We start from the raw sequence: 12,262 nt of genomic DNA, 5'->3' as shown, positions 1-12,262 counted from the left end.
CGAGAGTGTCCTCGACCCCCAGGACTTCACTTTGAGGCCGGGGACCAAGGGTCAGCAAATTGAATAAAAAAGGCACAAGAAATGCTGAGAAAAGGAGCAGGCAGTCAGGACATGCCATGAGCATGTGTAGCTTCCCGTCCTTCATCCCAAAAATAGGAGGTCCACACTTGGCAGTAAATATTATGCCACATTTTTGATAGATTCAGCAAAATAATTTGTTGTTCCTTCTTCGGCAAGCACTCCAATATTCACCTTTTATTTGAAGTTAATTTTGTCCTTAAAATGTAAAGACTTTTTGTAAAAGATTTTATAACTTAAATAAAAGGCTGTACAAAGCTATTGCGTTTTATCCCCAGTTTAAAGCGGTTGCTTGGGCTTCCATGTCTGTATTATTTAAAATAATGTTGCCAGATCCAGGGATCGTTGTAGTAGTAAGAAGAATCTCCAAGAGGATTAAAATATTGTGGGTTGCAAATCTGCTTCGGTTTCGCTTTCAACTACTTCTGCCACGATCGCAGAACAATCGCTTATGCCAATTGAGGGTAATACTTCTGGCAAATCGATCGTCAAAGGGGCGGACATGCTGATAGGGGGCGTGGAATAGTATCCCAGTAAGTCTTGGAACAAAGAATTAGCACTTGGCAGATAAAAATTAGGATCTTGATCAGAATTTAAAAGACTAAGAGGTGCTTCGGTGGCTGGTACTCTGGCCAAACTTTGATCTGCAATTTGAGTATCAATTGACTCTGTTTGGGCATCCAAAAGGGTAAAAAGTGCCGGTAGTGAAACCAAAACTTCATCCATGTCTTCTCGAGCCTCTTGATTGGATCTTCGATGTTCCAGGGTTCGCAAATTCGAGCCCACAGAAGTTATTTCGTCGGTCATGCTTAACATATCCTCTCTGGTATTGGATATGTTACCTGGAAAAATTAAAGTTTGAAAATTATTATTAGTTTATACTTTTATCCCATCTAATTTCATTTTATCCCACTCACCTAGCGTGATTCTCCGTTTATTTTTGGTTGCTGGAGCCTTGAGACTTCGTCGATTTCCTTTTTTCTGAAAACTCTGGACACTGCTTGCCCTTGGTTTTTTGCTAATGGCCAAATTTGGAGTTGGTGGTTCGGCAATCGTCACCGATTTAGTGGAAGCTCTGCGCTCCAAAGGCATAGATTTGACGGATTTGATGGAATCGGCTCTGGAAGTGGACGATTTTTCGGGAGGAGTTTTGGCTATCTGACTGCCACTGGGAATTGGATTGCCAGGAACGAGGGCCACCGTCTGTTTGCGCCGTTGATTCTCCGCCAATAGAAGAGCCCGTAGATTTTTCATTTCCTCGGTTAGCTTCGATCTGCGCTGTTCCAAGTCCTTTAATTTACGATGTTCGCTCTCCAAACTGGCGTAAAGTTGAGCGATTAGAGCATTGTTCTGTTCTTGTCTGCGATTTTGGACCTCCAAACGACTTGGACGATTCGAAGAACTACTAGCAGTGCTCCTCAAACTTTTGTTATCCTCCTCGGTCTTCTTCTCGGCCATGTTTTATGTATTTAAGACAAGAGCTTGAGGTTCTCGGGATTATCTCAAGTTGGGGAAATCCTCGGTCGCCCTGTCTTTAAATCCTAGATCTGGAACAACAAAATTTTGATGGAGTGTTTCGGAATTTGGTTTTTTGTGATATGTTCAGTCACTGTTTTGTGTACAAACTGATCTGATGGGTTCCATAACCCCAGAAACAGTGACAGTTGCTCATAGCCTACATGGATTTAAAATAGGAGATAAACATTATTATTATTTAATTAAATATATACAATATATTTGATTGATAAACTCCTACCCAGAAAACTCACTTTTGTTTAGGGTACCTAGCTTATAAATCTTTATCTAATGCTAAAAGTGTAAAATAAATTCCACACTCGTCTTTAAATTTCCTTTTTGTTTTTCCTTTTAAAGTTCAAATTGATAAAGTCGCAAAATGCCCCTCAAAAAGTGCAAATAAATCGGAGTGCGATTTTATTTGCACTCCCTGTGCTGCCATTATCCCGGCCTTTTAGCCACTCTCAAATTGGTCGAACTATTAAAGTGAAAAACTTTTCAGCTTCTGTTTTTCCCCGACCCACCAAAAGCTTTTCGAATTGGTTCCATTTTATTCGGACTCTCATATTTTGGCAGACAAACTTCAAACTATTGTTGTGGCAAGTCAATGAACTGGCAAAATCGCCTAATATTTCCACACTCCCAGACACTTGTCGTTTTTCTCTGTTTTTCTGTGTTTTTATACCCTTGCAGAGGGTATTATAATTTTGGTCAAAAGTGTGCAACGCAGTGAAGGAGACATCTCCGACCCTATAAAGTATATATATTCTTGATCAGGATCACCTCCTGAGTTGATATAGCCATGTCCGTCTGTCCGTCTGTCCGTCTGTCCGTCTGTCCGTCTGTCCGTCTGTCTGTCCGTCTGTCTGTTTCTACGCGAACTAGTCTCTCAGTTTTAAAGATATCGAATTGAAACTTTGCACACACCCTTCTTTCCTTTGCACGCAGTATATAAGTCGGAACGGCCGGGATCGGCCGACTATATCCTATAGCTGCCATATAACTGATTGATCGGAAATGCCATAACTCTGCTGTTTGTTAGGTTAGGAAGTTGGGACTTTCTATGGGTTTTATATTTGGCCAATCAATCCGACGTACCAAATTTCATAAGGATCGGCCGACTATATCTTATAGCTGCCATATAACTGATTGATCGGAAATGCCATAACTTTGGTGTTTGTAAAGTTAGGAAGTTGGGATTTTCTATGGGTTTTATATTTGGCCAATCAATCCGACGTACCAAATTTCATAAGGATCGGCCGACTATATCTTATAGCTGCCATATAACTGATTGATCGGAAATGCCATAACTTTGGTGTTTGTAAAGTTAGGAAGTTGGGATTTTCTATGGGTTTTATATTTGGCCAATCAATCAGACGTACCAAATTTCATAAGGATCTGCCGACTATATCTTATAGCTGCCATATAACTGATTGATCGGAAATGCCATAACTTTGGTGTTTGTTAAGTTAGGAAGTTGGGATTTTTTATGAGTATTAAGAATGCATTATGAATGAGTTTGGAGAATATAATTTGCAGAATATTCTGCAAGGGTATTTCAACTTCGGCTCCGCCCGAAGTTAGCTTTCCTTTCTTGTTTTCTTCTGTTTTTTGTTGTAGGGAAAAGGGAGTTTTCCCTGGGAGCTGCATGTTTTGTGCTCTGAATGGCCAAGTATATTAAAAGTCTATTTCTTTTGGCAAGACAATAAAGAAGTGCGAGGGCGCAAGCATAGTGAAGGACAGTGGCTCACCCCTTCACGTTTTGTTGTAACAAAAGCACACGAAGATGAAGTAGGAGCCGAGGATTCAGGATCCTGGATCCAGGACTTTGGCTGTGGGATGAATGAGCTGGAGGGCGGCTATTGTTCTACTTCGCGAAATAGCGCACATAAAAAGCCAAAGAACGACGGCCATAAATGATAAAAAAAAAGGGGCGGAGAAAATTGGTGGAAGCCGAAACTGAACCCGAAGTGGGGATAAATGACAGCCAACTGGCAGCCACACAGAGGCGGCTAAAAAGGGAGTGAAAGGGGGCTAGAAAAGGGCCACAAAAATAGGGAGCGGTTTGCACAAAAAAAAAAAGGGAGAATCCCCGAGAAAAGGGGGCGCCAGAAGACAGAGGCGCTAAGGAAAAAATGGCCAGTAAAATGGAATAAAATGCCAGGCCGACATCGACATTTTCCCGCCCCAACCGCTCCACATTTTCCCCATCCCTATGCCCCTGTCAATTCCGGCGACGTCTACGAGGAAAAGGGTTAAAAATGTTTCATTGCCTCGACAGGACTGCGAAGACAACATATGCCAATAATTTACGCAATTTAGACAAAGCAAAAAAAAATACAAAAATACAAGTCGGGGAAAAAATAAAAGAGACAAACAACAACAATAAAACAAAAATGAGCAGACAGCCCAGAAAACACGGCCTGGAAAATGGCAAAGCAAAAAAAGGGCCCAAGAAAATTTTCTCTCCAGGCAAATCCATCAGGGCAGTGAGTTGGGTGTTCTGTGTCCAAATACCACCCAAATATTCAACCCAATTCCCCCCCCGAGAAGCAAACCGAATTGATGCTCAATTTTATATTTTAAATGTTATTCAAATTGTGTCACATTTCTCAGTGTAATGGCTTGGAATTGTCTGCAGAAAAAGGGTTATTCGTGTTGTTGTTTTCGCATGTTGCGGCTTGTTGGAGAAACTCCTCTCGAATTGCTAACCCCCATTTTATTTATCGACTGCCATTTCTCCAGGCGTGTATATATACATTTATATTTATATATATATAAGAAGAGGGATATACAGAGATGCCTTAGAAATGAGCGATGCCCAGTCGATTTAAATGCGCTAAGCTAATTAGCTGTGGCCAACAACACCAAGAAGTTGGCCAACGCAACTGACCCTCAAAGGTTGCCAAAGGCGCCCGTTTACGTTTGCGGAAATTGCGTCATTAACAGGCGCTTAGTGTAGTGTGTGTCTGGTGAATAAAGACAATATGCACAGCTATGGTTAAAATAAAAGCGCAAAAAATGACAAACATCAAATGACTGATCATTAATGCATATATACATATATTGATTACCATTTTTCAAAAAAAATACTTAAAGTTTAAGGTGCATTGTTAAATTTTTGCTTTTATTAGTTCACTTAATATCCTTAATATCACAAGTGAGGTAACTAGGTATATTACAAAATATAAAGTCTTTATTTGTTTAATCTTTCAAAATTGTTATGCTTTGCTTCCCATTTCCCATTCATGAAATAGTATTTAATATTTTAAAGATAAAAGATTAGATTCGAAGGATATTTTATTCTTTCCCCAAAACTGTGAAATCATCTCCGATTCCCAGTGCTATTATTATGACCACAATCGTGTATACATTATCCAGCCCATCGGTTGGCGAGACATTAACCCCAAGACCTTTGATTAATGCCGGCTCAAAAGACACAAAAAGGGAAGCGAACAAAGTGAGGAACAAAGTCTCGTAATGAGACTGCCATTCCGATGATATGACATCTTGTTGTTTGGCTCCACTCGACTGAAGGACTCAAGGGCCGAAGGACCTCTTCTCTGCCGTATTTTGCACCCATCTCAATTACAGTCCTTCAGCGAAGAGTCATCTTCTTGCCCCCTGACGACTTACCGATTCCTTTGGTCATTTCACCTGCCTCCAGGGTTGACTTTCACAAGGCAAACCCCTTAACCTACTGCCCCTGCCACGCCCCCACACCCAAACGCCCCAATCGCCCCATTACCGCCCCCTGCTAATGATGTCCAATTCAGTGTTCGATCTGAGCTCCCCGGAGGCCAGGTGGCCAGAACAAATGAAAACAAATCCGAGGCAGAGGTGGAAACCAAACTACATGACATCTGGGGTACTAAACATTCGATGGCCAGTACATCCTCGACTGCTAATTGGACAAGAGAAAGTGAAATGAGGTCCTAACCTCAAGCAGTTCCCAAAGAAAGGGAACCATTCGATGGGTAATCCCACAGCTAATAGCACACTTTGCAAAATAAACATTCCCCATAATTGGGTTGCTTCTCGAAAGTGAAAATATGTTTTATTAAATTGGGTTACATGGTTTCTTGTAATGGCAAACATCAATATTTTCCTTAATTAGTGGAAAAAGTTGTTTCCTTTTTTGGTTTTTCTTTTGGTCTCGAAAGGACACATTTTACACCGCTGTACAGCCACTTGAAACACTTCACAAAATATTGAAAAAATATATTATTGTGGTAAGAGAAGATTTTGACAATGTCTTCCAATTAGTTTTACAGTATTTTTTAAGTTGGTTGATTTATTGGACTTTAGAATATTCAAAGATAGTCCCAAATATAAAGAACAAACTGCTAAGACAACTTGGCTCAGATGTCTTAAAACATTTGAAATAAAATCTTTACTTTTTTCTAAAATTTAAATGTAATATAAGTAAATGGATTTGCAAACATCCGATAATTATTTAATATTTTTTGTGCAAGAAAATGTCCACGGAGTCGTTTGAAATATATAATATTTCTAACAAGATGAAGTTATAAAAATAAAATAAAATAATCTCATATGAAGAACAAAAGCTAACAATACTACCACCCCAAAAGGAGTCGTTTTTCTAACCCTTTTCTCGCTGTGTAAGCACGAGACCGAACTGCTAATAAGACTCACTCCTGCTCAACTAATGCCAAGTCAAAGGGAAAAGCTTTCGCCGCCTTTTTCTGTTTCTATTTCAGTTTCGGTTTCGGTTTCAGTGTCAAAGTCAAAGGCCGGGTCAAAAGGCGCATCAATGCTACTGAGCATATTTTGCGGTCGCCTCGCTTTTGCCCCTCCATTCTGCCATTTTCCAGCTGCCTGGCCCGGCTTTTCCTTACTACTTTTTTTCTTTTTTTTTATTTACTTTTTTTTTTTTACATCTTTTTGAGAACTTTCTGTGTGTGCCATGATGCTGCACAAAAAACTTCCGACAACAATTCTGCAAACGCAAGCAGGAAAACATAAATCTGGCTAAAGCTAAAACGCAAACTTTTATTTAAAAAAAAAAGGAGGAAAAAGTCAGAGGCAAAAAAAAAGAAGAAAAGAATAAAAGGAGGAATTTTGTGTGAGTGCGTGCAAGTGATAGAGGGACTGGATAAAACAGAGAGACGACGAGTGCAGCCGAGAGGTCCCGAGCTGGAGTTTTAAGATTGGCCCGACATATTTTCTGGAGACCAACTTATTTTAGGGGGGGGACCCACTGGGTCGACTGGGGAAGACCGCTCTTCACAGATGTAATATGCGAAATAATAAACAAAGAATAACATACTTATATTCCCTTAAAAAAAAGCGAAACAAGGAAGTTTTTGATAAGCAAGTGACACGTTTTTAAACATCTTTGCTCTATTATATAAATTCAATTTACTTTAAGAATGTTCCAATCACTTTTTTATTTAGCAAAAAATATAATCCGTAAATGTGAGTTGTTCTAACAAACTATTTAACATTTTTAAATAATATTGCTAAAATAGTTTTTAGCAAATTCAGTCCCTAATATCTAATATTTGGAAATTTGATAAGCTCTACTAAATCTGCAATATCTCTTAACTATTTTTTGTAGTTTGTTTTGTGTTTATTCACTTTGTTCTGAGGAATCTCAGTTGTAGGGCATTAATAAAAGCTTCGTGAATGGGGCAAACCGCATTTTGCAATGAACATAAAAATGCGAAAACAAGCTCTTCTCCGCTTCTCCAGACTTGTTTACTGAAAAAAAAAGAGAGGGATGTAGAAAGAACGAAAGAGAGAGGTACAACGAAGTATCTTGGTATCTTTTTTTCCTTTAAGCAAATGTCCACATTTTGACCATTTGAAATCCAAACAGGCAACTTTTATGCCACTGACGTGTGTTTCTGTGTGTGTGCGCTTCTTTTTTTCTTACTTTGGTTGTACTACGTGTGAGTGTGGAACAGACTTTGGCTGCCATTTCGACTTGAGCTTGAAATTTTGCAACTTGCCTTCGACATCTCTTGGGTATTTTTACGACTATCACAGACGGCCAAAAGACTGACCACAAAAGCCAAGGCGCCCAAGAGCCGCGACTCCGCACCGCCCTCCGCCCATCGCCGCCGTGTTTTTTCGATTCTGATTCTGGTTTCGGTTCTGGTTTAGGTTTAAAGCCAGAGCCAAAAAAAAAAGAGCACAACAAATAAAAGCCAGCTCCTGCCTCAAATGGATTTGGACAGAAACAAACACATAGAGCCAAAATAAAAATAAAGGAAGCATAAAAAACAGATACAGAGCGAGAAAATAGGGGGTGGTATGGGAGGTAGCGATGATGCACGTGATGCGATTCCTCGCTGGCTTAGAAGATACAAAGATACAAACCCAAACAACTAGAGCAATCAGTGATGCCAATTCTAGTTCAAAAGAAAGTAGCCAATTCAGGCGATTATAAACAAAAGTTTGAAGTAGTTAAAGTAGTAAAAATAAACAAAAGTTAAAAGTTTTGATACATCAATTTATGTACAATTATTATTATGAAAATAGATAATTCTCATTCATATAAGAGTTTTAAAGATTTCTCAGAATAAATAATAACATATATTAAATAGAATATACAAACCCCTAAAAACTCTTATTAATCCATTGTTAATTCTTGAATAATTTATAAATATTGTAAGCGAAAACTATGCAATGGTTAATTAGTCTTGTAAAGATGTATCTTGTTTATTTTAATACGCAGAAATATAGTTTTTAAAATATCCCTTCAGGTAATGTAAATAACCGTTTATTGCACCCTGAAAATAAGTGCATTTAGCTAAAAAAAGGATATGAGATCAACACCGAAGACAAGTCAACGACTGCGACTCAATTCGATTCGATTCGTTTCGAGAAGAAAGCAGAAAAGAAGAGCGGGCCTTAGCCAGCTGATTTGCCGCCAATTAGCAACTAAGTGGATTTGTAGACCGAAAGCTTAGCCTCTGGGTGCTGTGGGTGGTTTGGGTGGTGTGGGTGCTGTGGGTGGTGCCTTGAGTGGTGCGGCGGACGGTGGTGCTCTCGGCTGTCTGTGACGGCGTTACGTGCCAGGTCGAAATGTGAAAAAGTTGCCAATATTTATATCGATAAACAAAGTAGGAATAAACATCAGCGATTTCAATGGTACACTTGTCGAAATAATATTCGATTTATTTAAGAAAAAATCAGGGGTTTTATTTTGATTTTAACTATTAATTGATATATTAACAATTACTTATTCATGATTAGTTTATTTTTTAACAGCTTAACAATATGTTAGAAACATGTTAATTATGCATCAAACAAATCGATTGTCATATTGACGTGAGACTGTAATATATATAATTCTTTTTGTCATTCTTTTGTATATTTTCACGGAAGTCAAAGACCACTGCTTACTTAACTAAAGATCAAAATAGGTGGTTCTTTGTTGCTCAAGTAAATCTACCATCTTTTTTTTTGTTGATTATTTATTACGGGTTTTGCAGTGTAGGAAGAGAGCTCCATGGATGGAGCTTAGTCCAAAGCCATGTGTATGGGATGCGTACGTGCTGCTGTTGAAAAGTGGTGGAGTGGGTCGTGGATTTGGGTGGTGGTGGGAGGTAGGAGGTTTGATGGTGCTGGGCGGTGGGTGGCTGGTTTTTTTGGGTGGCTGGAGTGCCGGAGGCCAAGGGGCAACCTACTGGCGAACTACTACGTGCCCGGGCCCAGAACGAGACAAGTTAAATCGTCGCGTTATTGATGGCGAATATACGTGATAGGCTCACATACCACATAGCACCACAATGAACATCATGATGATGATGATAATGATGATGCTCCTGCTGATCGTCATCATTTCGGTAATGGCCATAATGAAGGCTGAAGGGAACTTTTGCGTCGACAACAGCTTTCAACAAGCATCGAGCCCACCTGTGTGCACGCTTTTCAAAAAAAAAGAGAAGAAAACTTTTTTTCTGGCCCCGTTTTTCCCCCCGACTTTCCTTTACGTTCCCCCCCTTCACATTATGGTGGCTGATGAGCAGACCTCTTAGCTTAATGTGATTAAAGATACTTGGCATTGGATTTAATGTTGCCCAGATTGGAAATTTTGACCTGTTTTCGTCTGTCGATTTTCAAGCAGCTTTTGTCTTGCCTGCAGATTAAATTTTCTTTGATTTAACTAATGGTTAAAGGAATTTTGACACTGGAAAATATCATTTGCCAACCTAGCAATATAAAAATAAATATTCTATTTAACATTAAAGGATTAATTAGACATTTTTTTTACATAAACAGACTTCTCATAATTGTACTTTAGTTTTTAGCATTTAGCAAACCAGCTGAGTGTTTTAATAATAACAAAACAAGTCTTCTCATTGACACAAAACTACCAGCCTTTTTGGAACATTTAACCAAATTATTTGAGTGTTCTCGTGCTCAATATAAAGTCGAGGTTTTTGCTGACTCACAAAAACTCCCTTCCAAAAAAACACTCCCAACACGACTGCAACTGACAATTTAACATTTAATTAAAAATCAATTAAAAACGTATTTTTGCACTTTGCTGTGTGAATGAACCAGAGCAAGTGGAAAAAGAAAACATATAGACAAGTTATAGGTACAGCACGGCATATATACAAATAAACGTGGAGAAAACGAACCAAAAAGTTAGGAAGGGGAACAAAACGATCGAGCGGGAGGAAATTAAGCAATGTGTTCACTGGAAAAAGAGGAAAATGTTGGAAAAGAGACATACAACATTTAATTGTTACAGGGTGATTTTGTTTATAATCGTAAAAAAATATTCATCTGACATATCTATGAAATTAAAACGACTAAGGTTTTCGTTTCGCTCAAAAGATAAATATATACACTTTTTGTTTTATTTGATAAATGATGAATGATTTCATATTTTATAACCTTTAAATGAAAATATGATAAAAAGCTAGTAGAAATATATGTATTATTACTAAAGTTGTTTGACATACAAGCGAAATCAAAAATTGATACTTTGATTCTGTACCATTAAATTTCTTTTTTTTACAGTGTTTCCAACTTTCCTATGGGCACACAATTGTGTGTTTATCTCTGTGTATGTTTATGTTGTTTGATTATTGGAACTGAAGTTGAAATTGAAAGAGCTTAATTGAATTAATGTTCGGCATGAATGGGGGCCTTAGATGCTGTTGCAATGGGGAATTTATTCTCTCATAATTCTCCGATTGCCGACGTTTGAACTCTGATGGGAATTCGTCTCGCCATTCAATCAACAGCTGCGAATTAAATGCCTCCGAATAAGAACTGGGCAGTATGGGGTTAAGGGCGGGTGGGCCACCCGTATTTATTGATTCGAAGCACCCCTTCAAGTAAACTTAACCCTTTTGTGAAAAGGTCTCAACTTCGGACATCGTTTATCATTAAATTGCAATTAAAATTGACACGGAATTTGATTTATATAAGTATGACATACACAAATTACAATATATATTTGTGTTAAAGGGTTGATTGGCTCAGAGGTTTGGGTTTCATATTTGACTTCCAATTAGCTGCACGTTAAGTGTCACTTTAGGGTTTGCTGAAAGTTTTCAAATTAACTTTTTCATTTATAAATATTTTAAAATTCTTTACATAATTAAAAACATATTTTAAATGCGTTTTTGTAACATTGGACGTTTTTCTTAAACCTTAAGTAATTCAATACTTTTTGTGCTCTTATGTTCTTTTTTTTTAGAACAAGACAGAAACTCACAAAAAAAGCGATAAATATGTGGGTAAAGTGTTTTCCAGTTCTCGTTTTGATCGCCTGACAGCCGTTAATTTGAGCACTTAAATGCTGATGATTATGACGCCGATGATTAGAGAAGAAAAACAGAAACAAGAAAATTTGAATTCATTTTAATTTGCATATAAAACGAAAAAAATTCGTCGGGCGTTCCATAAAATTTTGTTCGATTCGGATTCGGATCGGAATCAGAATCGTTTTATGGTTATAATGTGTCAGATGCGGGCTGTTTCATGTTGGTCATGATGTTTGCTCCGAAAAGCCCAAGTCAATAAAACGCATTGGGTGGTGTCGCCCAAGTGAAAAGTCCGCAGAGAGAAAAAGCACGGGACAAAAGGGAAAAGGAAGGGAAAGCAAAGATTGAAGGGGAATTGATGTGCATAAGACGGCGGCAATCAAACAATCGGTGGGGATTTCTTCCGCCTCGGCTCTTCTGCTTTTTATTATTTTATATGGCAGGCGGAAAATCCGCCAACAAAAGAGTCTTAAGAGGAACTCTTAATAAGGATGTGAAAAATGTTCGGCATTGCTAATTGAGCGAACTTTTAATTCTTTCTGAAACCCCCCAACCTTTCCTTTTAATTAAGGAAAAAATAAAGAAATAAGGGGGAGAGAAAGGTAGGGGAAAACGGGAGACGATAGCAGAAATGTTAATAATACTTATGAAATTTTTAAGTTGAGGAATCACAGACATTGGCCCGCATCTATCGAGTGGCATTAACAAAGGGACGCATGCACAGAAAGAAATCAATGGTACTTTGACTGCTGGTAAAGATTTTTTTTTGCAACCTCTATCGGTAATTGAAGTACAAATCTTAACAAATAAAATAATAATAATAAAATAAGTTAAATTAATAGTATACCCAATCGTACTAATAATCTTTTTATGTTTTCTAAATATGAAATTTATATAAATTAAAAACAAACAAA

General features: G+C 38.1%; 2 protein-coding genes across 2 annotated transcripts in view; one reads left to right on the top strand and one right to left on the bottom strand.

Moving 5' to 3' along the window:
* The window catches only part of LOC108038148 (teneurin-a), a 157,460-nt gene that overhangs the window by 47,684 nt on the left and 97,514 nt on the right, over window positions 1–12,262 (top strand).
* On the bottom strand, window positions 248–1,733 carry LOC108038149. Its single transcript, XM_017114880.2, has 2 exons — window positions 996–1,733; window positions 248–920 (listed from the first exon to the last, which is right to left on the bottom strand). Exons 1-2 carry the CDS (start codon window positions 1,534–1,536, stop codon window positions 454–456), a joined length of 1,008 nt encoding a protein of 335 aa, XP_016970369.2. The 5' UTR covers window positions 1,537–1,733; the 3' UTR covers window positions 248–453.

Source organism: Drosophila rhopaloa, unplaced genomic scaffold (genome assembly GCF_018152115.1).
Source record: "Drosophila rhopaloa isolate 14029-0021.01 unplaced genomic scaffold, ASM1815211v1 contig_3, whole genome shotgun sequence".
Classification (NCBI taxonomy): domain Eukaryota; kingdom Metazoa; phylum Arthropoda; class Insecta; order Diptera; family Drosophilidae; genus Drosophila; species Drosophila rhopaloa.
This window is presented reverse-complemented; position numbering and strand designations above follow the sequence as displayed.

Excerpts from the sequence above, each read along its gene's own strand:
- LOC108038149 (XM_017114880.2), bottom strand. The coding sequence starts at position 1,536 with ATGGCCGAGAAGAAGACCGAGGAGGATAACAAAAGTTTGAGGAGCACT. Across the intron at positions 921-995 it reads TAAACGGAGAATCACGCTAG|GTAACATATCCAATACCAGA; the intron begins GTGAGTGGGATA and ends TAATTTTTCCAG.